Source organism: Parasteatoda tepidariorum, chromosome 5, assembly GCF_043381705.1.
Source record: "Parasteatoda tepidariorum isolate YZ-2023 chromosome 5, CAS_Ptep_4.0, whole genome shotgun sequence".
Classification (NCBI taxonomy): domain Eukaryota; kingdom Metazoa; phylum Arthropoda; class Arachnida; order Araneae; family Theridiidae; genus Parasteatoda; species Parasteatoda tepidariorum.
The window spans coordinates 55,335,060-55,362,475 of record NC_092208.1 but is presented as its reverse complement, the minus strand read 5'-3'; the positions used below and the strand labels follow the sequence as shown (position 1 = coordinate 55,362,475).

The 27,416-nt window shown below is 28.4% G+C and overlaps 2 protein-coding genes across 2 annotated transcripts; one reads left to right on the top strand and one right to left on the bottom strand.

Moving 5' to 3' along the window:
* Nucleotides 1-231: 231 nt before the first annotated feature.
* LOC107457056 (THO complex subunit 4) lies at nt 232-13,690 on the bottom strand. Its single transcript, XM_071180843.1, has 6 exons — nt 13,534-13,690; nt 7,469-7,682; nt 4,327-4,474; nt 4,143-4,245; nt 960-1,074; nt 232-530 (listed from the first exon to the last, which is right to left on the bottom strand). Exons 2-6 carry the CDS (start codon nt 7,598-7,600, stop codon nt 522-524), a joined length of 507 nt encoding a protein of 168 aa, XP_071036944.1. The 5' UTR covers nt 7,601-7,682; nt 13,534-13,690; the 3' UTR covers nt 232-521.
* A 195-nt stretch (nt 13,691-13,885) lies between these two features.
* On the top strand, nt 13,886-22,552 carry LOC107456691 (L-aminoadipate-semialdehyde dehydrogenase-phosphopantetheinyl transferase). The gene is made up of 5 exons (XM_043044368.1): nt 13,886-14,310; nt 18,728-18,944; nt 21,570-21,691; nt 21,985-22,203; nt 22,285-22,552. Exons 1-5 carry the CDS (start codon nt 14,149-14,151, stop codon nt 22,438-22,440), a joined length of 876 nt encoding a protein of 291 aa, XP_042900302.1. The 5' UTR covers nt 13,886-14,148; the 3' UTR covers nt 22,441-22,552.
* Nucleotides 22,553-27,416: the final 4,864 nt, after the last annotated feature.

Genomic DNA, 27,416 nt, shown 5'->3' with positions numbered 1-27,416 from the left:
CCACTCAATTTCAGAAAAAATTCCCAGACTTTTCCAGGAACATCAGGTAAATTTCATTTGAAATCCATACCATATTTTATCTTATCTACCATGCAACTTTTTTTTTTTTTTATATGTTGTGTCAAATATTAGATTTTGTGAGCAAAAAAAGATTCACAAAAAGTATAATACTATACAAAATAATAAGAATGAAGTTGAAAACACACACAGGAGAGAAAAAAAAGGCATAAAAACAGATGAAATTCTTTAATGAAAACAGCTGTATGATCATTGACACTTATAATGATGCATGAATGAAAGATGAGAATTAAAAAGACAGTTAAAAGGCCAAATTTTCTTCTTCATAGCTGACAATAATTCAAAAATGAAATCACTGGTTACAAATCAACCATCCTTAAACTTCTGGAAATAAATGTATCTCAATCAAGAAAATGTGGCTTAACTGGATGCATAACTTTGTGAAGGCTGTTTACAATAAATCAACATTTCTATTATCAGTAACTTCTTGTACAATTCAAAAGTTACTCCATCTGAAAAAAGAAAAACGTGAGTCAGGTTGAATATTAAGGTCAATAATATCAGGGATACCACTGCAAAAAGCTGAAGTTTCATTTTTAAAAGAAAATTACCATAATTTATCATTCCCTAGCATTGTGGTCTGCCATCATTACTTGATAATTCATAATAATTATGAAAAACAACAATGTATTAATAAAAAATAATTTATTTTTTATTTTAAGATTTCCTTGTTGCATTTTTTAAAGGAAAATGGTACATTTTATCTATTTTCAGAAAATTTAACTTAATGTTATGGAAGATTATAATAACACAAAAAGTTTCTTAAAATATAAACTACATTACTAAATGTCTAATACAAAAACAATCTTAGAGAATATTCTTTATGTAACAATCGTAAAGAAATAGTGGTATATTTCGAGCAAAAGCAGAAAATAAATTACCTTATTTACATAGGCATCTAATTCAGCATCTAACTCTTCAGCTGTGGGTACTTTACGCTGCGCTCCTCCACCGCCTCGTCCTGGTCTACCACGATTGTTTCCACCCTGACGATTTCTGAAAATGACATTTATTGAAAACAAGCTAAAGCATTTCTAACAACATTACCACATGCTATTTCATAAGAATAAGTGCACTTCAGTTCAGTTTGGTTCCTATCAGTTAATAACAGCTATGTTGTAACTGGGTATTGAACAAATTGAAAATAGTATATGCATAGCAGCCAATAAGTTAAAAGCAAAAATAATAACACAGCACGATAAGCTAATCACGGATAATTATGAAAAGTGAAAAACGGACTATCAAAAATTAAAATATTGATATATTTATAAACCACACATTTCATATTTAACATAATTTTTGAGGTAATGGTCCTAATTAAATCACTCACTAATGAAGAATATCACATCTTTATACAGAGTATCTGCTACATTTTAGATTTTTAAATTCATGACTAATTCTAAGAATTTTTCATGACTTAATGAAGTCACTATTTTCTCGAACAACAATAAATTTAAAAAAGCATCATAATGACATTAATTAAAATGATAGGTATAAATAAAACTGTTACACTCTGTATCTTCATGTTAATAGTGTAAAGAAAGTCGAAGCAATTAAATAGCTGAAAAAATACAAAAGCAAATAATTAGTTATTTTTTCTGCAGAATTATATTCTAAAGAAAATTTTTTTGTTCATCTGAAAGAAAAGAAATACTCCTGATTTTTATATTCTCATTTCCGAATTAAAAAAAATTTGCCAACGACTGGCTTGCTTCAGCTAGAATTTTAAATTGATAAAATAAAAAAATAAATAAATAATTATAATAATTCTGAAATAATAATAATTCTGACAGAAGTTTAAAAGATAAATTGCTCTAGAAAGGTCTTTTTTCTTCATTTTTTGAAAGAACACCATAATTAAAGAACATGATAAAAACATTTTATATTGTAATAAAATGTGATTGTAAGTGAGGATGTTGTTACAAATTCAGATATTCGGAACACCAAAAAATCGGAGGGGGTAATTCCATTTTGAAAATAAAATTTTTTTGGCGACCTAAATCCATGACTTTCCAAGTTTTTTTTTTTAAAAATAGTTAAAATCTTGATATTTCATGACAAATTGTGTTCAATACCAAAATTCATGACATTCCAGGTGCGCAGATACCCTGTTTATAGTAACTAATCCAAGAAAAAACTTACTCCTTAAAGGAATCGCGATGTTGGATTTTAAAACGCAAAAATACAAATTGCGACATTGAAGTTTAATATTCAGTAAATACGAATCGCAATGCATAGTTTTTATATGTATAAATACGGAAATTGACGTTTGATATTACAACCCAGTGAATCCGAATTGTGATAATTGGTTTTAAAATTGAGTAAATGCAAATCGCGATGTTGGATTTTTAAATTGAGTGAATAGGAATCACAATGAAGGATCTTTAAATAGCATGAATATGAATCACATCAAGTAATTTTTAAATCAAATAATACAAAAATCGATATTAGTGATTCCGGCACAGTTCCTGATATTCAAAATTAAGAACATCAGTCTACAAAATGAATCAAATCGGCGGAAGAAACATGCAAATGTCGCGAAATTCTGATATTCTCTTGGAAAAATCACATGCCCTGCTCTTAGTTCTTAGACCTGCCCTGGATTGAAAGAAAATCAATATAAAGAGTGAAAAGGCGTTAGGACGCTGAAAAATAAGAACATTTTAACCTGAAATCATATTTCCGGAATTTTCGAAGCTAAAGAATCGGAACAAATATGATTTAATGGGAGCAGTTAGCAGCTATGTATATGCAGTAAAATCTTTTACAGTTCATAATGGCAGATGAAATTGTTATAATAAAACATTTTTAATATTGAAACATTAAAAAGACTATGTAATAAAACAGACACATTTGTTGTTCTTTTTGAACAACTACTTTTACTTAAGATACATGTCTAAAGTGTTTTTTTTTATTTTATATATATATTGATTAAAGGAAGAATTAAGAAGTTTCTGTACTTAAGGAAAGGCTGTAATGTCTGTGCACAATAAATAAAATAGAATTTTAAGAAAAAACTTCAAGGTTAGAAAAAACATAGACCAAAAAGTTTAGAAAAAATCCTCAGAACATAGAAAAGTTCAAAACTCACTTAGTTGGAAAAACAATTAACTCACTGGTAATATACAAATAATTTATCAGAAGTCACATTAATCCTCATTTAGTTTACTTTTTTAATCTTAAATTTAAATCTAATAAAATATCAAGTTAACTTAGATTAAAATAATTATGAAAAACAGAAACCCTTTAGAACAAGGACTATTTTCAATACCTTTCCTAATCACCTTGTATTTAAAAAAAAAAGAAGAAAAAAAAAAGAAAAAGCATTTTTTTCCTTCTAGATGTTACTCTACTAGTAGGTGGCTGGCTATAATGAGTATGCGTACTTGTTGACTGCCTAAAAGGAGAACAATACCATGCTCTGCAATCAGTTCTTTCATAATAACAAATATTCCATACATATTATCAACACACAACTCTCACAATTTAAAATTACCATTCGTTTTAAATGATGAATAATTTAATTTTAAAAACTATATTTTCTAAAAAGCAAACATCAATTGGTCAAATATTAAGTTTTGCAAAAAATACCTACATGATAAAAAAATTATTAACCATACTTAATAATACATAAATTGCTCTGAAGTAGATGATGCAGTATAGAGCACTTTCTGCTTTCAGGGCTTATAGATAACATTCACTTATTTTGTGAAGTTAGCATTCCAAATCATAAAATTTAGTTATCGAAGTATTTGGAGGTATACTTTTGCATATGTGCTTGTTAAACGCACTTGCTCTATCACATTTAAAGTTAAACAGTTCTATATGGTTTTAAAAAAAAATATTTGAGGGATTTCTTCATTTTTTTAAAAAAAAAAAAAATTTACTATATAACATATCTGTTTGCAGAGTAATAGAATAATCAATGAAAACTGAAAACAGCACATTATTATGGGTTTGAAAAAATAATTACAATAGTAAACTCAGGAATAATATAAGAGGTGTATAAACAGAATACAAATAGAAAAACAGAATTTCAATGCATTGTTTATTGTTAGTAATACCTGTTAAAACCTCTCTGATTAGAAGAACCACCCAACCGTCCTCTGGGTGAAGGATTTGAGCTAGGAACAGTAGAACTGGCGATTTGAATACTCATAGGTCTACCTATAAAATTTAATAATTGTAAAATTTCTGGGTGACGACATTGTAAGTAAAAACAAAGATCAAAGATATTAAAAATCTTACCATCCAGAGGAACACCATTATATTGTTTCATTGCTTTAACAGCATCCAGTCGCTTTTCGAAAATAACGTCAGCTGTGCCTAAAGATCTTCCTGATCTGTCATAATGAACTGCAGCTTTTCTTAGAGGACCAAATTCAGCAAAAAGTTCCTATAATATTAACATAAAATTATAATAGAGACAGATATAAAAGAATAAATTGCGGTATTCAAAACCAAAAACAGAATTACAGTTTATTAAGCTAGCGGTTCAATTTCTCACAGCTACAGAACCCTAAATAATAAAGCATCTTTTAGCAGAACCCCAAATATATAAATAAAATTTATTAGGCACAAATTTTTTCTTTACATTATAATTTTATCAATAAAACTCTTCAAAATAATGGGATCTGTGTCAAACAGCTGAATTTACAGACCTGGAGTGGCATCTAGCCTAGTTCTGAAAGTTTTAAGTGCATTTATTAGGAAAAAAAAACAAATTAAAAAAAAAAAAAGAAAGATGAATTATGGTTTTTAAAAAACTTTAAACTTTGAGAATAGTTATTAGAGAAACGTAATTCACTATTATTGAATTAAGTCAGTTGAGTTTGAATTTAAAAGTATTACGGTGACCCGGGGTAATTCACAATCACTCTGTTTCTGGGGTAAATAATGATCACCTAAGTTTTATTTTAAAAAAATTAATTTTTTTTTTAAATTTGAGACATGGACAAGAATGCTTGTACACTTTACTAAAGTATAACTACATTTACTTAATAATAGTTTTTTTTTTTAAATCTAACCAAATAAGTATCTTTTAAACTGCTTTCTGTATTTCCCATTTCAGAGATGGGTTTCAAAATGTGCACATTTCTGCAAATAATAAATTCTCTTAATAATAAATATTTTGAGTTACTTCCTTTTTCTTTGATATAAAAATAGTGTAAGCTTTTGTTTAATTGTTTCACATATGCTGTAAACTAGGGGTACACAACCTTTTTGAGTGAAGGGCCACTTGCACAGCAGATAGATTCACGAAGAGCCACACGCATATTAATAACAATAACATATTTGCAAAAAATTAAAAGCTTTTAATTAATTTAAAACTAAAAAAACTGATACTTTCTTTTAAAAAAACTTTTTCAATTTTTCACAATTAATTTATCAAATATAGATAAATATTAGGGGGGATATAAGTTCTAACCAAAAAGAAGCTTACAGTATGAAATGCAAAAAATACACATTTTAGAGTAATATAAATTTTAATTACATATTTTAAGAAAATTTATAATGTTTAAACAAAAACCAAATTAATAGAATTTCTTTTATTGCGCTTAGAAATTCCAGCGGGCCACACATCAACAGTCAGTGGGCCGCATTTGGCCCATGAGGCCGCAGGTTGTACTGTAAATATTATTATTGATTATAGGAAACTATATCAAATGTTGCCCCCTACAGATGGGGTAATTTTTTATCACTGGGGTAATTCCTGATCATTGTCATTTCTTCTTATAAATGGTATAAAAAAAGAGCTAACTTCTTTTGCCAACGATTTTGTCCTTTTTTTTTTACTTGAAACCAGCTTACGCATTNATATTGAAATATTGTAATATACCAACCCTGGCCTGATATAAATATGGTGTGAAATTATAAGCCTTAAAAAGATACTTAACTTTTAGAAAGCAAAATCAGTGAATTTCTTTTAATGATTGAAAATTTCAGTTTGAGAGCTGCTGTCAAAGCTGTTGACATACCTAATTTAATTTTACACTTTCACTTAATGAAGTTAAAAACCCTGAAGCAGAAAGTGCCTAAAACTGTGACGTACGTCGCAGAACAAACATAGTCCTGCAGAACAATTTGTATATTGAATAAGTGACAACGTTTTCCTTTGAAAGATTTTTAAGACAGCCCTTATTTTAATGTTCGGACCTTAATATCATAGGCATTTTATTAACAATTCATCCTCGTCATTAACAAAACTTTACTTAAAAGTGATTGAAAAAGTAACAAGTCAAGAATGTTTGCCTTGGTTTAAAAAATAATGTAGTGTTTCTGTGTATGATCCTGTATTTTAACAAATGAAAATATAGTATTTTAACATAAAGTTGACTTTTTTTGCTGTGAAATGTTTGCAGAACATTTGTATAAATTAATAAGTCCTGTTGCAGAACATTTGAAAATATTCTGCTTATGGGGTTAAAAAGTCCAACAAAAGTTACCCATGTGGGAACTCTTTTTTTAATATTCCTGAAGAACATGAGAATGAGTTGGCTGCTTGACTAAAATGTATGGCACAATGCAAAGGCTTTTGGAAAATTTAAAGTGTTAATCTTTATTCTTGCTTTTAAATAAATTGTTTTATTAGCTGCCAGAACATATCTTTTTGGTTTATTTGTATGATCTTGATGTCTTATTTGTTAATTACATTTGTATAATTATTTTTAAACAGCCCCTTTACTATAAAAACTGGTGATCAGGAATTACCTCAGAAATGATCAAGAGAAGAGGTAATTCCTGATCACTAAAAATTTAAAATCTTTTAAATTCTAATTAGATTTTCAAACAAAAGAAGGTTGCATAGGAATCATCTCATAAACCCTCAAACTTCCAGTTAATATTAAAATTCTACCTTGAATAGTTTTTTCACAAAATAGATGCTTGCATTTTTTGATCAGGAATTACCCCAGGTCACCCTACAAGAAATACTGATGTAAATTTTGTCATATTTTTTACTGGCATTTTACTGAGATAATTTCCATTAAATTAACGAAACTATTAACAATACTAAGAAATTAAAGTTTACTGTTTTGATATAAATACAATTACAAGTTTGAAAAATCATAAATGATTTTCAAAAAATTAAACCTTCAGAACCCATCTTCAGGGATGAAAGTACCAGTTAGCAAAAAAAGCTGAATTCTACTTAAAGGCAATCAACATTATGAAATTAATAAATGTATGGAGCTTAAAAAGCTGAATTCAGAGTAAAAGCTGAAAACTTTCATGCCTGCATCTTACAGTGAACCTTCCACAGAAATGAATTTGTGAACCACTGAGCTATTATTTTTATTTTACTTTTATTTAAAGACTGAACCTTTATAAAACTAATTTTTTTTTAAAAACTTAATAAACATAAAAATAGTTTTAAATATTATAAAATTACCTTTATATCACTGTCGGATACTCCATAATCCAAGTTGGAAACTAACAGCTTTGTCGCCCCTGTTGTGATACCACCAGCCCTTTGACCAGATACACCACCATCAAACAAATCGTGCTGCCATCTATCTGGCATTTCAGTGGGCTGAAAAATTAACAGATAACCATTAAATTAATAAAGGAAAACAACTAAATTATGTATTTATAATTTTCTTTTTCTAAATTAATCACAGTTTGCAAAGAAATAATAATTTATCACTCGTCTTATAAAAAATATATCCTTCAAAAGGTAATCATAGATAGTCCTGAATGCTTCACTTAAGAGATTCCTTACAAGATGCAACTGACATTCAGCACTGACGGCTTTACTTCTCAGACAAGTCTGTATTCATTAGTTGTGAAGAGCTTCAAGCTATCACTGATAACATTTACAAGGACAACTCAGCATTCAATTATGACTTTCATAATAAAGTCGACAATAGAAAGGTAATTTCTTGCTACAGTCTATTCTGTTAGTCCTAGAGTGAAGCTTCCATTCCTAAAATAAGCCATTCCTGTTTCCATAGCATTAGATGACCCGAGTCTTTGTGGCGGGTGGAGTTCTTAGCTTAAACAAACTTAGCTTAAATTGATCAAAAACAGATAGTTAGTAAACATTAAATTTTTTACTAGTTTCCAAAACTGAAATAAAAATGTTTGTCGCAATCCCAGTAAATGTCCCTAAAAATATTAAATGAATTATCTCGATTTTAAAGTAGAAACTAGATGTTTTTTTAACATATGCCCACTTTCTACTATGTACCCACTTTATCCCACTTGACCCTATAAGATAGGGGTGTACAACCACTATAGCTCTTAACACAACAATTTTTTTTTTTTTTTTAAATGTCAAACATTTTTAATCACACTTTTAATTCATCACGTTTTGACACTATTAATTTTAACAGACTGTACAGTAAATGCATGCTTATCACGCTCTCTTTAAGGAGACATTAGCGTAAATATAAATGATGTATAAAAAAAGTTATTTCCCCATTTCAACGTGATTTTGAAAATCAGAAATTTTTATTACAATGCTATTAAGCCATGTGTGTTTCAGATTCCCCAATTAATCACTTTTTGGTGCGATTTATTTGTCTTGATTTCATTGTAAATGTAAACCTAAGTGATTTTTAATCCTCATTTTTTTTGCAGTTACAATAAAAAATTCTAATATTTTTATTACGACTTGCGTATTTCAAAATGGACAATTACAGTCAAATTTTTTTTTTTTAATTTTAATGCATTTAGAATCCCTCAGAACTCCCAGAAAACATTCTATTACGTTTCTAAGAAGGCTATTTATTTAGTTATTTTCAATCAAAAAACGCTTACTTTCGTTTTCGCCTGAAACGGGGAGTCACGTGATTATTCACGAACTGACCTCGCACATGTCCATCTGCCGTTCACTTACAGTAGCCGTGCTGTGAAACCAATACGTTCTTGCTTTCGTTTAAATTTTCTAATTAAATCCGACCATTTCAGATGGTCTAAAGCTATCTGTATAAAAAATTGCGCTTTAATATCGCTTAATAAAAATGTGGATTTGATATAAAGTATTTTTATAATGTTAAATTTCAGTGGTACCCACTGAAACATTGTTAATACTTGACGAAATTTTGTAGCTCGGAATATTTAGGATTTTTTAGTTCAATAAAAAAAGTGCATGGTATTGCTTATAAATGATGCGTTACAAATACAAAATAACTTCGTTTTTTCATTTTTAAACCATAATCTTAATTTTAATCTATACTTCAAGTTCATTTGGAAGATTTATTTTCATCTTAAGTGAAAGAAATGTTGGATCAATTTCTTATGTAGAATAAATAGTTTTAGATTTTAAAATGTAGGACAGCTTAAGTTATTGATAATTTTTTATTCTAGCGTGAATTCAAAGCATGTAATTGTATTTATAGCAGTAGCCTCTTAAAAAACTTGTGATCCCAGCAAAACTTTAAATTCATATTTGCCTTAATCTATGTTATAAGAGTATTTGAAATCAAGCATATGCATTTATTTAGTTCTTTATTGCAGAAATAGGAATAAAATTTTATAAATGCATATAAAAATAATTTTTCGCCATAGCAAAGTTCCTATTTACTCAAAGAATAAAAATATTGAGAAAAAATATCAACATTACTGTTTATTTTTTAATTATTTAATAAATTATTAAGAATGTGCATTAGAATTTCTTTCCATTTTGTATAAGTTAATTTTTTATTTTTGTTCTCTAGCTTTAGTGAAACAAAAACTTCCAGCTTAATGATATTCGCTGAAATTTTGTGGATAAATAAGTTAATTAGATATGGATAAATGAGAAATTAAGTGAAATTTTAAGTATAACTAGATTATGGTGATGATGATGGTCAGATATATTTCAATGGACTAGATTCTTGAAAGTGTTGATACGTTTTCGGCTATACCGTATGCATAACCTGATATTTTTTTAAAACTATTTTATTAAATTTTTTTTAATTAAAAATGTATAATGTATTAATTTTACTATTTTAGAATTCTTCATTGCAAGCACTGACAAATAGCTTGCAAAAATAAGGAGAGAAATTAACAATAACCATACTTTATTAATACTATATTGCAGAAAAAGGAATTAAAATTTATAAATTTAAAAATAAAAATAATTTCGAACTGTAACGGAATTCCTATTTAAGCTAGGAATAATAAATATAAGCGTTAATGTGTATTTAAATATTTAATACATAGTGAAAAAAAAAAAAAGATGACATAAACTGCATTAGTAAATATTTACTTAAAAAGAAAATCCTTCAACTCTAGTAATAAATAAATAAATTAAAGAAGCAACATTAAATTACATTATTTGAATTTTTGATCATTAGCACATAGATTGTAACGATGATGGACTGATATTTTTCAATGGACTAGATTTATGAAAATACTGATTTGTTTTAATGCAATAACGAATTATAAAATCATCCATCCTATATCAAAATGTATAAAATTTCTATCCAATCTGCGACTTATTTTAATTAAGTAATTAGGTTGTAATGAAGCATTAATTTAATTTAAAAGTAAGTGGAATGAAATAGTATTTTCTATGAACTTTAACACTACTGATTTCAGCCGAAAAGAAATGTTGATTCGCTGTAAAGAGCTACATAATCATTTCTTCAGATATTTTAATGATAAATAACAACGTTTGAAGTTTTAAAATCTTTCTTTCATTTTGCACACACTCTCAGAACCGTAAATTTAATTCACAAAATTTTTACTGATAATTTACAAAGGATGTTCATACGGTATACGTGATATAAAAACTAAAAGAGCATTGAAATAGCCTTAGCGGATGGAGACGGCACGTTTCCCTTCGGCACATTTGACGTCATAACCAATCAGGGGTCGTTTTTGATTGCATCACTTACGGAGGCCTTTTGGGGCAATTTAAATGTTTAATAACTAAATAAATTAACATTTGCCGAAAAAAACAATCAGATTTTCGGTTTCAGGGGAGAATTTCCAATAAGTTAGGTATGAAAATAAAAAAATTTATGATATGCTGTAATTGTCCATTGCGCATTTGATACGCTTCATTCGTGCTGAGTTCAGCATAAATTTAATCCGTGATAAATTCACCCGTGAATCGCTTGAGGTTTACTTTCGAAGAGGTATTAACCATGTTTCCTATCAAGTGATTGGTAAGTGTTAGGTGGTGTAAACCTATTAAATGAAAATGACTGAAGTCTAAAAGCACTTATTCGGTAGCATATGACTAACTTGAATATCTGTGGTAATAGGAAAATTACATTCATTTACCTGTAAAATAATACTTTATCATAAATTCTTTTTGTAAGGGAAAAAATATTGTTTAAAGTTTAAATAAATATCCTTGTAAATTATTTAATTATTCTTATATCAATGAAAATATTCTAAATATAAATTACCGAGCTAAACTTTGTTATTAGGGTACCATTACCGTAAACGGAAATTTTTTTCAGTCCCAAGAGTGTCCACTTAACTGAGGTTTCAATGTATATGGTTATAAATTTACTTGTAAATTTTATGCCGAAAATCATGATTTTCCATATAAGTAAATTAAGAAAGGCTTGATATTAAAACGTCAATAAAAAACAAGTGTTTCACATATAAAATAAAGATGTAGGGAAAAAACTATAATACTGATCAAAAGAAATAAACTAACAGATGCGGAAAAAAAAAACTAACATTGTAAAATTGAAAAAAGATCCTATTAGTGTAACGCTTAAAACAAAAGTTAAATGCTACATATATTTTAAAGAAAAAAGTATTCAAAAAAACATTAAAAGAAATATAGTCTTTTTATGTTGATTAAATGTCCAACCTTATCATATTATGTTGATATAAAAATCCCACCTTATCATACAAATAAAAAATTTTAAAATATAAAATTAAAAATCTACTGTAATCAATCCCCAAAAGAAAATTTTAAAAATAAACATCTCAGTTTTTCAATTACTGTATGCACTAATTTTCAAGACTTGCCAGACGTGAATGAGAAGAAACAAAAGTGATATGAAATAAAAACAAAACACAGTAGCAGAGAAAGAATGTAGCAAAATCTGCATTCATATAAATAAAACAAGGTTCCAGGACATCAAGATGAGTTGATGTGACTAGGGTAGAATAATCGACTTTATTGTCCTGCAGGCCCGGAAGCAGAAAGTGCCTAAAACTGTGACGTACGTCGCAGAACAAATGAAGTTCTGCAGAACAATTTGCATCTTGAGTAAGTGGCACAAATTTCAGCCCTTCGAAAGATTTTTAAGGCAGCCCTTATTTTAATGTTCGGACCTTCGTATCATAGGCATTTTACTAACACTAGGTTTCCTAAAGGAAGTCATTTTGACTGTTTTTTAACTGCTTTTTCATTTGCAAAAAATGTACAAATAATAATGTATAAATTAATATTTTCCTTCCAAGTGAAGTAAATTTTTTTATCGTTAATATTTACTAATAACTTGTTATATAACTGTCAATAATATAAAAAATTCATTAAACAAATTCTTTACACATTAGTTATTCTATCACAATGCAGTAATTTTGACTGCCTTTGAGCAATATAGGTACATACTAAGTTTCAGTCTTTCTAGTGTTATTAATTCATCATCATACAAGTACATACTAAGTTTCAGTCTTTCTAGTGTTAATAATTCATCATTGTCTTTATTAAATTTTTTTGTTTGCCTTTGTTTAAAAAATAATATAGTGTATATTTTAACGTAAAGTTTGTCTTTTTTTCGCTGTAAAATGCTTGCAGAACATTAGTATAAATTAATAAGTCCTGTTGCAGAACATTTGAAAATATTCTGCTTATGGGCCTGCAGGTTAAGTTTGAAAAACTAAGAGTTTTTTAAAATGAGTAAGAGAAAAAAATTTCTGCAACGTTGAATTTTCTGCTACGTACATTTTTTGGTCCATATTGAATAAATATTTGGATGTATATAAACATACATGAAGCAGATTAAGTGATTTACATCAGTCATAATCATTTACTTAAAACCTATAATAATTTCTACATGCCAAAATTTATATATTCGAAATTTATTGATCCCCTCTGCACAGGCGGTTAATTGCTACCACTGAAAATTACACTCAAGATAGTCTGCAACCTTAAAATAATTGTAAGGTAAATTTTACCCTATTATTAAAAATATTTACGTAATCATTTATATTTCAAACTAAATATTAAATATGTTATGCTACGAAAGTAGGAAATCCAAAGCAAGCTACTGGAGGTTAACTTAAACGGAATTCTTGCTATGTTTTCAATTATGCTAAGGTTAATTTGAAATTCTTTTACAGGGTTCATACTCTTTCTAAGAAAGTAAATTTCAGGAGTTTCTAAGGAGTTTTTCAGGAGTACAATACAATAAATTCAGGAGGTGCGAGGGAAAATTATATACTTTGTATAATTTTAATATAGCTATTTATAAAATTAAATTTACAACATTACAAAAAAAACCACAAAATAGTAAATTAATAAAAAAAGGATCTTAAAATATTATTTATTTTAAACACTTTTTAAAGACATATATGTCTTATTNCGTCAAGAGACATATCCAATTTATCCGACATTTTTATAACTTTAAAAATATCAAAATGGCAAAAGCACAATTACACACACCGCTCCAGTCAACAAAGCAGACAAAATAAATTTAAAATACTGTTGCCAAATGTAAAATTTTACAAAGACATATTTCAAAAAATTGCATCAGTAGTTTCTTTAAATTATAAGTAAACGTGATTTAAAATGATTATTCATATACATTTCCAAATTTCTTTTCAGAAAAAATAAAATTTTCAAGTCTTATTGAACTTTAATGGTGACTTTTCCTTAAGAAAGCTATAAGCTGAATATTTGAAAAGCAAAATGTTCTGGAATTATTACCAGTATCAATACTGGACTTTTTCAATTTGATTTCTGGATTTTTTCTCTAACAAACTATATTTTTTTTTTATTTTCAGCATAATATATTAATTTTCCCTTTATCTAATCATCTATATAATGTTTGGAACGTTTATATCATTGTATGATTTTTATTTTGTCCCGTAATGTTGAATAATCTTTAAAACCAAAACCGGCAGACTCGTCAATAAACAGTTTAGAATAATAAAAATCGTTTAACTACCAAAATGTCATTACAGAGTACGTATTCTAATGTAAGATGGGCATTTAATTTTGGAAATTGGAAACCTCTAAAGGAACATTGGAAACTTGCTGTCCAATGTATTCAAAAAGAAGAAAGGGAAAGATGTTATCAGTTTTGTTTCGTCGAAGATTGCAAAGCTTCCTTGGTAGGCAAATAGTAAAATAGCATTTTCTTTATGTATCTGCCAACATAAACATTGGCCGGTTTTAAAGTATATTCACAATAACTATCTTAAATATTAATGACAAGATTTTAATCACTAACTACTACTATTTTCTTATTACTACCTTTAGCTTTTAGTGTATCTGATGTAGTATTTGTTTTTAATATTTAGTATCAAGTTCAGTGTTTCTACTTCTGTCAGTTTTTTCATTTAGTTAATTATTAAGAATATATGTTTAGTTTTTTGCATCAATATTATACATTACGATAATCTTTGAATAACTTATAATTATGTCTGTTGATAAATGTTACAAAAATTTATTTCAGTAATTTGACCCATGTCAGAAAATATGAATGAATTTTTTTTTTAACGCTACATTGTGTTAAAGCTCGTATTTATCGGTCCTAGGAACTTACATGCTATATTTTAGTATTGTATGACAAATTTTAGTCTGATATTAGAAAAACTGGAGTTGTAGAGATTTTATTGATATACGTGTTGCTATAAAATTCTATAATAAGATTTGAAAAACAACAGAATATAGATACATAAAGTAAGTCAAGTATGAGATTCTGTACTATGCTACATAGATTTCATGTTCCTCTTAAGTCTTGGAGCTTTTACCTTTTATAAAAGGTCCTTAAAATAATGTAAAATGAAAAACGGAAAATTAATTCCGGAAATATTTATTTTATTTCCATAAATAACTGTATTTATCAATTAGTAATTTATCCAAATGAATAATTTTTTCGATATGTGTAATTTTCCTTTTAAATAAGTTGAAAATGATTAATCTTTCAGAGTAGCAATTCAGTTGAAAGGTGGAAATTTTTTAATCACAGGTTCAACAAAAATACTGTGTTATTCATTAGACATTTAAATTAACTAATGAAAGTGCAAATTTAATGAAACTATGCATAGTGAAATTTAAGTTTAATTTTTTAATACATTAAATTTTTGCATAAGTTATATTCATCCTACTGCACCTATTTTATTAAACTTTAATTTTTCCTGCTTCTTTCAAAGATATTTTTCCAAAAGAGTTTTGTAATGTGTAAGTTAGTACTATATTCGATTTTCAATTCTGATTACTGAAAACTATTTGGTAAGGAAAACTATTTGTATCTCTATTTCCTTTGCATGTTTAGATATATATATATCATTTTTAGAAGGGCCGCTCCCCTTGCCTGCCTCGTGATCCCTATGATTGCGTCCTCTTTGCCCTTTATTTAAAAAAAAATCCACATACTCTTAAAAACATCTTTTTATTCATATTCCATTTTAAAAAGAATTATTTCACTGTTTAAATAATAATTAGTCTCTGGTAAAATTATGTGTGTTTATAGGTTTATTTCTGATTACTATTACATACATTTATTTCATTAAGATTATTCTCAACTTTTTAAATTTTTATAAGTACCTCTTTTATGGGGCATGGTAGATTAATAATTTTTTTTAGTGATTTTGAATTTTAAAATTATTTTTTTAAATAAAGCCATGTTTTAAAAAATAAATAAATGCGCCATTAATTGTTTATTTTCTCATTATTTTCAGTTTCAATTATAGAGAGAAGTTTTTAAGTTGTTTATCAGTTAATAATTTTTTTTTGAAAAAGAAATTTCTCCGCTGAGATTATCTTTTAGCATGCCTTTAATTATTCTCTTTTTGATAATGAGAAAGACATAATACATAACATATATACATGTAACCAGTGGCATAGTATGTTTAATGTATGTTCGATGAGGGCTATCGGTTATCACCTTCTAATATATATATATATATATATACTGATGGAAAAAATATCCCAACACCAGGAAGGAGTTGTGCTAAATAAACTATATTTGGTAGGCCTGTTTATACAACTAAAAGATTATGTCTATTCAAATTTCGCCCTTGGCGCATAAGTTTGGTGCTAGTAGTACCACTATGAACATTTAAATCAGGTTTGTTTTAAATGTATGTTCTACTGTACGTCTGCGTTATTTTTCGTTAAATTTTGACTTGGTGAGTTACTGTTAGTCAAGAATGCCTTTAAGAAGATGAAGAAGCCATTTTCAACAGCTCACAAAAGGATTTAATGTTTCCTTCTAAATTTGTGATGATATATTTTTCCTATTTTTAGTATGCAAGGGTGTATATTAAAAAAAAAGACTTTATTGTATGCAGGGTTCCCACGGTCCTTGAGAGTCCTTGAAAGTCCTTGAATTTTTTTGTTGCTAAATTTAGGTCCTTGAAAGTGCTTGAAAAACGTCTTAGGTCCTTGAAAAACTTGATAGGTCCTTGAATTTGTCCAATACTGCCGGCGGCCCTTTTTATAAAACACCCGCGGATCTTTCTCGTTCTTTCTGTTTTGTTCCCGAGCTCTCTCACGTGGTTTTTAACGCCACCGTTTCTAACCGGGCCTAGCGTCTTGGTGTCTGCCAAGCGCGCGGAGCACAGCAGACAATCAATGCGTTCGGGGCGAGACTCCACTTCATCTTCTGTCGCATATGCTTAGATCTTTTTTCGTATCGAAACTGGAATACTCTCGAATTTCGTAACAATATGTACCTTGTAGTTTTCAATAAATTTGCCATTTTACCATCCGCACTTGTCCTTACGTTTGCATCATTTCAAAACTTCATTGTAAAGCATATTCGCAAAGGCACCACTTCCTATTTGTGTTATGTAGTTTAGACTAGTTATGCCTGGGAAGTGCTATTTTAATCCCCAATGGATGGATAATCAATTTTATAAAGAATGGATTTTATCGATGCCCGAAAAGAAGTTCATAGCCAAGTGCCGATTATACATGAAGGAGATCGATATCGCGAAAATGGAAGAATCTGCTCTGAAATCACACATGAAAGAAAGGTAAAACAAAAAAGCAGTCTCATGCCCTGAGTTCTCTTTTTCCAAAGACATCAACATCTAATTCATCTGGTGTAAATACTCCTTCAACATCGTGTGCCCCATGTGAAACAGAAACTTTAGTGGCCGAGGTAACATTGTCTTCTTATCTGGTCAAAAGGAATGTGCTTGATGCTGAAATTCTCTGGAGTCTGAAGTGCATCACTAGTAATTATTCATGTAACTCCTGTGAAGGGATTAGTAAATTGTTCTCCAAAATGTTTGCTGATAGCTGTATAGCGAGACAATTTTTTTGTAGTGCCACAAAGTGAGCCTATTTGGGCTCCTTTGGATTGGCACTATACTTCAAAGGGATTCTTATAAATGAGCTGAAGAATGTTGATTGCTACACTGTACTCTTTGATGAGACGTTAAATCAGTCTCTACAATCTAAGCAGATGGACATTATGGTAAGGAATTGATAATGAAGTTTGCACTAAGTATCTTACCTCCCAATTTATGGGTCATGGAACTGCAGAAAATATTTTGTCTTTTTTTTACAAATGCATGGATGATGGTTAAAAGCTCTCTAAAATGCTTCAATTATCCATGGATGGACCCTATGTCAATTGGAAATTCTATTCGAAGCTTCAGTGTGAATTAAAAGAGCAATATTTCCACCAGGTCATATTCATTGGCAATTGTGGATTACACATAACGAATAATGCTTTTAAACATGGTGAAAATGGGATATGTTCCTTCTAATTTTTATTTTCAGAAAAAATTGTTGCTGCATAACATTTAGAGAAGATTATGTAAATTATGGATGAATAATTTCATAAACGATGTTTAATGGAGGAGAGGAGGGGGTTATGGAATAGTCATGGAATATGGAATACCTAAGATTTAGCTCTGTCTTTCGTGCAGCCTTCACATGGAAATACACAGGATTAAAGGATTTCACCATTAACTCCTCATTACCTTTAGTTATAGATTGTGCTGAAAATGATTTTGTGAATTAATATGCAAAACCAGTAGGGTTGTTTTTAAAAAAATATAAATTTTAGTCCATAATACANTCAAAAACCCAACCCTGGCGCATAAGTTTGGTGCTAGTAGGGCCACTATGAACATTTAAATCAGGTTTGTTTTAAATATATGTTCTACTGTACGTCGGCGTTATTTTTCGTTAAATTTTGACTTGGTGAGGAGTTGCTGTTAGTTAAGAATGCCTTTAAGAAGTTGAAGAAGCCATTTTCAACAGCTCACAAAAGGATTTAATGTTTCCTTCTAAATTTGTGATGATATATTTTTCCTATTTTTAGTATGCAAGGGTGTATATTAAAAAAAAAAGACTTTATTGTATGTCTTATATTAATGTCATTAAAAATTTGAATTAGATTTNCCTTGAAAATTTTGTTGAGGTCCTTGAAAAGTCCTGGAAAGTCCTTGAATTTCAATCTCATCATAGAGTGGGAACCCTGTGTATGTCTTATATTAATGTCATTAAAAATTTGAATTAGATTTGTAAATTTCTTTTTAAAGAATTTGTCTAATTTCCTATTTCTAGATTGGCCGATTACTTATGAGAAAAGCTGCATCTGAAAGCTGTGCTTTACCATATGATAAACTACATTTTCTTAGGACAAGTTCTGGCAAGCCTTTTCTAGGAGATACAAATATTAATTTCAGTTTTAATATCTCACATAATGGGGATTTCTGTGTTTTAGCTGCTTCTAAGCAGAGCATGAATATTGGAGTTGACGTTATGAAAATTGAACATAGAGGTAAAAACAAAATTTATCATGTTTTTGATCTGATAGTGTTTGCAAAAACTTCAGTAGCAAAATATCTTTATAGGATGAGTGTTAGTCTATTCCAAAGGTTGTAGTAGTTCAATAGACTCTCAGTATGACCATATTGTCGGCATTGACCTGTCAGTATTTTTACTTGTTGATAACTTTCAAATTAGAGAATTTTTGTAGAGTGAACCATGGAATTCTTTATTTTCTTCCCATGCACTTAAATTGCAGAGCTTAGATTCTTTTCAAAAGTCCTCCATAAAGGTAAGTTTGTCCCAGTCCAGAATTAAAACTTTCTTGCATTAAAAAATGCAACTTAACATTTAATGTCACATGGTTATTAATTTGGCTAGCTGTTTATCAACAAAATCAACTGTTATTGGTTAGCTGTGATAAATTTAATTATGATATATCTTTGAACATTCTAGCTAATCATCTGGCAAGGTGACCAGAATAACACAAAAATTCACACAAAAATATTTTGCATTGGAATGTGTTACATATAAAAATTTGCTTTGGTATTATTCAGAATACTTAAATACAGTCTATGCTTTTTTGTAAAATCCCAATTTCTATGACCCTTTCATTAATGCAATCGACATGTAAAGTTCCATTTGTTATTCCATAGATGCAATCTTATTCTAATGTCCATTAGAACATCCAAACTAGACCGTCAAATTTATCAAGTATACATTTTGCGAGTAAAAAAATATCATTGAATGAGAATGGATATTGGGAAGTTTCACTAAAATATAAAATTTTTATACAAATATTTCTAATAGATGTTAGAATTGCTTAAATGGAATCTCACTAACTGTTACTGACAATTCTAAGACTGGTTATTTTTCAGGTATGCTGAAGGAATTTTCCATGTTTTTTAAAAAATATTAAACTTTCCTTGACTATTTTTTGCTTTTTAGAGTCAAATTAAAAATCCCTGACAATTCCAGGTTTTTCCCTGTTATGTTTAGCCTGTGGAAGCCCTGTTAAAGAACTTTTGTGACTGTGTAATTTTGTTTTGTCCTCCTCAAAAATTGAGTCTATTCGACGCTCTGTAGGTCTGCTACAAATTTGATTTTTTTTTTATCTATTTGTGAACATTTCTTTAGTTTATTTGCGCAAATTTATTAGTAACATTTCACTGCAAACTCTGAACTCATTGCATAAATAGAACTTACATGAAAAAATGGTCACATAATTGTAAACTAGCTCAGTAACATTCTGTTACAGAGCATGACTGAAAAAAAAAAATTCAGTTACTTGTTTTCTTTTATATTTCATTAATATTTTAGACGGTTCAGGGGCCAGGTTAAAAAGCTTTGGATCCCATGGTTATACATTCCTGATCTACACTATGGAAATATTTTGTTTTTGTTTACTCCAGCTGATAATTTTTCTGTATAAAAATTCTGAACCACATTACACGTTTCAGAGACAAGTACTATATATTGAGACATTTAGAAAAAATTAAGCTTAAAATGCCTTGAAACAAGAATAGAAACAAAATGTGAGATATCAGTAATTAATAGCATTAAAAAGAATTAATTTATCTGATTTCATACTTCAAGAAATTTATTCCATTACAGTTGTCAAAATTTAGAAAGGAAACCAAAGATAATACAATTTTTAAAAAAATATTAACTCTAAACTGACCAAATCCTATTACTAAGCTACTGGTCGATCGAGGAATAAATATAATTTAGCATTAATTCTATGAAAACAATAGATTTAATTTAATATAAGTATCCATTAATAACAGAAAGATGGGAATTTTATCTCAGCATACGAAAACTGCTGAAACTTTATTGCGATGGCCTAAACAGAAAGAGATGCCAGAGCGGATCTACAACCATTCAGATGTACATATGCTAATAGTTAATAAAGTATAATTTTTTATTTTTAAAAAAACAGTCAAACTAACTTATAATGAGCACAAGGGGACCACAATATTTGCTTGTAATAATCGACGGCCCATAAAAAAAAAGGGTTCATGAAAAAAATCATACAAATTTATGCATTCTTACTAAATTATAAATAAAATAGTTGCTTTATTTATTTTTGTACAGTTCAAAAGAAGTTAGTTAATTAGCGTCGAGTTGACTTTTTGTCGTGTTATTGTTCTTCAGATTAGATTTATGGTCTGTAAGACATTGTCATTTGCACTCCTGCTTTCAAAAAAATTTCATGTTTGCTGGATTTACAACTCATATTAACTTTCACTTATCTTCAGAATGTCAAACTAATTTTTCAAAGATAGAAAGAGCTATGAGAGGTGGAAACATGTAGATATTTTATAAATCTCAAAAATATTGCTCACTAAAATCAGGGTTTGCTTTACACTGTACAAACCAAGTATTTTCGATTTATTCGTTAAATCTGGATTCACTCGCTTATAGCTTGTTATAAGCGAGTTGGATTCTTAGTATATTTAAATTTGTTTATGAATATTTTTTACATTTTATAAAATATTACTTGTTAGGAAGCTATGATATTTTTAGATTTGTATCTAACCTTAGTGACCATTTCTTTATTTTCATTTCCAATAGTAAAGTTCTAAAAACTTACATTCAAATTCAGTCATTACGTCTCATTTTATCTTATTGCTTACAGGAAGGAGAACAGTTGAAGAATTTTTTACTACTATGAAAAAACAATTTTCTTCATATGAATGGGACTTTATCAGTCAACCTGGGTTTGAAATTGAACAGTTAGGAAGATTCTATAGACTATGGGTGAGTTTATTTTTTCTTTTTATGGAGGAATAAGGATTGGAGGATTAATTTCAATTATGGAGGAGTCATTTCAACAATTATTAAGATAAAGAATTAAACCCAATTTAGTGTGTTATCATAATAAAAAAATATAAATAAACTTTTTTTTTTGGATCTCCTTCAAAAAAAGGTTGTGGTGCATCATTATAAAAGTAATTTTTTTATTTCTAATGAATTATTTTTTATAAGTTTTAAAAAAAATTTTAAATCGGTTTTTATTTTTAAAATAAAATATGTTTTATTCACTTGTTTAGTGTTTAAAAGAAAGTTATGTGAAAGCGGTTGGTACTGGAATATCTTGTGATCTTCAGAAAATAAGTTTTCATTGTCAAACTCCTGTGCTTCAGCAAAACATTATTACTATTGACACAAAATTATATTTGGAAGGGATTATACAGCCAAAGTGGAGATTTGAAGAAACATTTCTAGACAACAATCACTGTGTAGCTGTAGCTTTAGAACCTAATAATACAGTAAGCGAAATATGTCTGTAATAATATAATTTATTTAAAAATCTTAGTCATTTTCTCTAAAAATCTTTTCTTTTCTTCTAGGGATCTGAATCCAGCGACGAAAATTTTGATCACTCATCTAGTTGTTTTACAATATTAAGTTTTGAAGATCTTATGATAAACTGTAAACCATTTGAAAACATAGAGCAAAGTTTTTGGGAAGCTTTTCAGTCTAAAAATCAAAAATCTTGTTCATGAAGTTGTTATTGTATATATTTTATCCTCTTAAGTAATGTCATTGCAGAAAATTTGTTGTTATTTGTAAATTTTAATACAGTTTTTGATAAAAAAATATTTTGATTTATTTTAACTTATAATTTTTGTTTCATTATTATATAACTAATGTTGCTTAAAAAATACCTACTTGTAATAATCTACTTTGTAATATTACAAGCTTTATTTAATCAATTATTTATATATATATATATATAGAGAGAGAGAGAGAGAGATGACATAATTACTGGCCTGGCAGAGTAAAAAATTTCTGCTATTGTTTAGATACATAATGAAATGACACTTGGAAACTTTAACAATTTTAGATGTATATTAATATTCTGACACAAGGTTTAGAGTCTAAAATTTATTAAATAAATACTTCTGGAGTGGTGTGTTTTTTATAAGCCTTTAAGCAATTTAATTCTGTAAAATGTGTTGAAAATATTTGATTTAGAAAAAAAAAAATTTTTAGAAATCAAAAGTTTTAATTATGCATTTTTTTTAAAATTATAATAATTTTCTTCAAAATATTTCTGCATTTTTGTTTCTTAATTTTATTTTGTATTCTTTTTGTTTATAGAATAGTTAGAAACAAAATCTTTTGTTTATTCTTTTTTTACTCTTTCTACTTATAAAAATTTAAAACAAATTTGTAATTACTATTAAAATGAACAACAATGAAACTAACTTATATATTAAGGAATTACACAAGAAATAATTTCACAAGTTAGTGAAATATTTTTTATCTCTCCATCAAGTTTATATTTTAAACTNATTCTTTTTGTTTATAGAATAGTTAGAAACAAAATCTTTTGTTTATTCTTTTTTTACTCTTTCTACTTATGAAAATTTAAAACAAATTTGTAATTACTATTAAAATGAACAACAATGAAACTAACTTTAATATTAAGGAATTACACAAGAAATAATTTCACAACTCATCAAGTTTATATTTTAAACTATTCTACTAATGAAGATTTTTATAAAAAAGATCTATTATCATCAAAATTAAATATGAAATTCTAAAATGAAGTAGAGCTAGCGTGGATGCGTTTTATGAATGCTCACTAACAATATGCTATTTGTTGCACTTACCTAGGCTATTAAAGAACAAGAGGGAGACCCAAATCCTCCTACAGAAGAACAATTTTGAATGAGTTTAAGTAGGTTTGCATCAGGGCCATGCTTTGGAGTGGGGGACCAAAATGTCAAGATTGATTGATAATATTTTCTTAACATTTTCTAAATCTTGGATATATTTTTACTATTCCTTGGTAATATAATCTATACGATAAAAATTCATCATTTACAAAACTTATTAAACATATATTTAAAATATCTACTTGTAAATAGTAAAGACTTGCTCTGTCAAGAATAATTTATTTTTGAAAAAAAAAATTTTTTTTTCCGATCTAAATTATTTTACTTTTCATTCAACAAGTTGGTTCTCTATTTTTGGAATTCATTAATGTTTTTAGTTTGATATAAAAAATATTACTGACTTTATTTATTCAGTAATTAGTTTGCAATAATTAAATAATAATAATCTTTTTATTATTAGTGCTATTAAGAATTTCAGTGGCACTATTATTGTTAAATAATATTAAGTATTATTTACACATTTCTTCATATTTTTGATCGTTAAAACAATTTTTAAAAAAACCGATTGAAATAAATAATAAGTCTAATGTTTAATATATACTAAAGTAAATCATGAATTTTATTACCCATGATATAATTAGGCCTTAATGTTTCGCCCAGGCAGCTAAAATCCTAATCACACCCATGGTTGGCATATCTGGATTTCAGGAAACAAGATCTGTTGGCCAATGCAAGAGGATCTAACCAAAATAAGTTTCAGGCATTACATGCGCAAAAACATTAAGAGGGTTAGTTAGTAACTAAGTCAACTATATTACTAGGAAGCTCTTCATTCAAGATTTGGCAGCTTTTATCCATATTCTTTGATTAATTTGTAGTTCAATAGCAACAAGAATGTGAACAGAAATTTGCATTTTATTATTAGACTAGGGGGCTAAGCCCCCTGTTCGCTGCGGCTCACCAACCCCGATTATTGCTTTGCAATATTGCTTCACAATAATTGTCTTTTCTTGGCAGAAAACAATTTTTCTATTTAAGTTAAAATTATTAACTTAACATATATGTACTAAAAGGAATTCTGTTTACTTACTCTTGTGCCTCTACTTCCCACGTCTAAATATTATTCTCGAATATTACTTTACCCAAATATTAGATCTTTTGGTGAACGGAAGTGATTTTTCGAAGTAATCATTTTTTAAAATAACATTTATATTCTTATAGCATTGTCTTGTTCAAACAAATTTGATGAGTTCACAACCATAATTTAATACTCTCGCTAATAGTAGCAGTACTGGAAAATAAGTTTAAATTAGGGATACAAAAATATTTAAAGAAAAACAATACCTTTACGACTATTGTTAATTTTGTGCTGATGACAACCAAAACAATCTGGAAATGAATGAGGGAAAACTGGATCCTACCACGTGATTTTCCGGCCATTAAAAATGCGCCGACTACAATGAAAAACGGAGTCAGACTTCTATGATTTTATGTTATATAAAGATATTACAGATTTAAGTTTTGGTCATACTTTTTAATAATAAGAAAATAAGATTTTGTCTCTAAATCTATCCAATGCTCTAATGTGGAAGTCATAGTTTATGGAATATTTATTACAGTTTACTCTTTTTGTATTTAAAATTTTTTTTTCAACTGCTGTAGTTGCTAATAACCAATGTCAATAGGTTTTCTGGATCAACCTGTTTTGTTGTTAAAACAGAAAGTTACCATTTTCTAGTTTCTACTCCCATTCAGTTCGCGATACATCTCCGCTGTTATATCAGTAGGTATGAATATTGACAGATTGCATCAGAAGGAGAAAGTACTTCTAAATTGAATATATTAACTTTTTGCCCTGCTACTGTTAAAAGATTCTAGTTTGATCAAGATGAGGTTGTCTTTTTGCCCCATACTTAGCCAAGTTGACTAGGTAAAAATCATATAAATAAAAAAGTTAACAAATGTTCGAGAGAAATCATTGATTTTGAAAAAGAGCAAAGTGGCCTTGTGGTAGAGATACCTTGAATATGGCCTACAATATGTGTGTAAAGCCAGTTATGATTTTTTGCTCTAAAGCACTTATAACATATAGTAAAACACAAGTGACAGCTTTGAAGATTGCTTAAACCTAAGTTTTAATTGTAGGAACTGTTTAAAACTTCCCCAATCAATGCTATGCTGTTGCTTACGAGAAATATGCCTATTGAAATACCGTAATTTCGTTGAGATACATAGCAGAGTTTGTGATTTAAAACATTACCTTTTGGTATGTGCGGAGTATCTAATGAGGCAGCCTACCCAATGGGGTAGTTTTGGGGGACAAAATCCCCTCTGAAATTAAACATGACTTGATTAATGAACTATTGTGTGGTAAGTAGGTTGTAGAGATAAAAAAGTATTAACTGTTAATTTTTTGTAATTGTCGATAAGGAGATAATCAATAACCCCTCAAACATGCAATTTCCATCAAAAAATTACTGGTGAATATATAACATGAGACAAAAAACTAAGTTTTTCATAAAGTAGTGTAAATTAATAAACAATTCAATATCCCGAATAATCCTTTAATCCCCTAGGAAAAGGGCAGAACTGATCTTACCTAAGTGATACAGAAGAAATTCCTGATACAGTTTTGAAAAGCAGTTTCTATGGAAATAATAAATACCAGTTATCAAAAGCCTAAATGTTTATACTGGTGGCTCGCGTTATGATCAGAATGAAAATGCAAGTGCTGGGATATTTTTAGAACTGTTTTCATTTTATAACTTTCATTCAACTTGGGACCAAATTGAACTTCCTTTAAATGTGAAGTGGGAGAAATAAGAACGACGACTGCTCAACAATTATTGCCAAGTGTGAAGTGATTTTGAGAGTGTCGATATACTTTCTGTGATATCTGTGATATCTCTCACTGTGATATCTAGGGAAATGCGATGGCTGATCTTCCAACTAAAAAAAGACGGTATTTTACAGTGCTCACAGAGGAATTTTCTATTCTCCTATAAACAAAGTAATTAAATATAGTGTAAATAAAACCTGTGAAACTAATTTAAATAAATTGGTGAAAAGGCTTGAAGGGAGACCCAGAATAAGATCTCAGATCACAGGAGAGGCGTGCGTTTAGAGTGGAAACTGGACACAACTGTCTTGTCAAACACCTCCATAGACTTAAAGTTTGTCTCTCTATGTTTTAAGTAAGGATACCGTAATAAATGGCAAGCACTGGAGGTTTGCCATGCTGTTTCAGGAAACATTGATGATAAGTAGGAGGACTAGTAAGCAGTTACAAGCACTGCAAAATGACTAACTTTTTGTTAATGTTTATACTTCTGTTTTTTGATATTTCTTTTATTGTTATCATGATGTTTGTTTGTTCTCTTCACAAATTTTTTGTTTTGTTTCAATGTTGTTGTTGCTCCTTATGTGTTCAAGTGCTGCTGTTAGAAAAGAAATTACTGACCCCTTAATTTTTTATAATATTTTTCAATTTTCTCAAAATTTCTTAATACTTAACATTATTACTTGTTCAATCTAATACATTATAAACACTAAATGTTAATGTTCATAACATTTAGTATATTGCTTAGTTAGTTATTTTATTTAAAGGGAATGCAATGTACATAATTAAAAATACATATTTTATTTTGTTTCTCAATATAACTGTAGAAAAATAGCTTCACAATTTCAAAAAAATTCTGCTGTAGGTTTACTTTTTTATGAAATACATAATTTTTAATTCTAAAATTTTTCAGTTTTTTTTTTTTTAAATTTCAGATATTTTTGTTTATTAAGTGAAGATACTTTGAATTAAAATAATTGTTTTAGATGTAACTTTTAAATAAAAAACTTGCATTTAT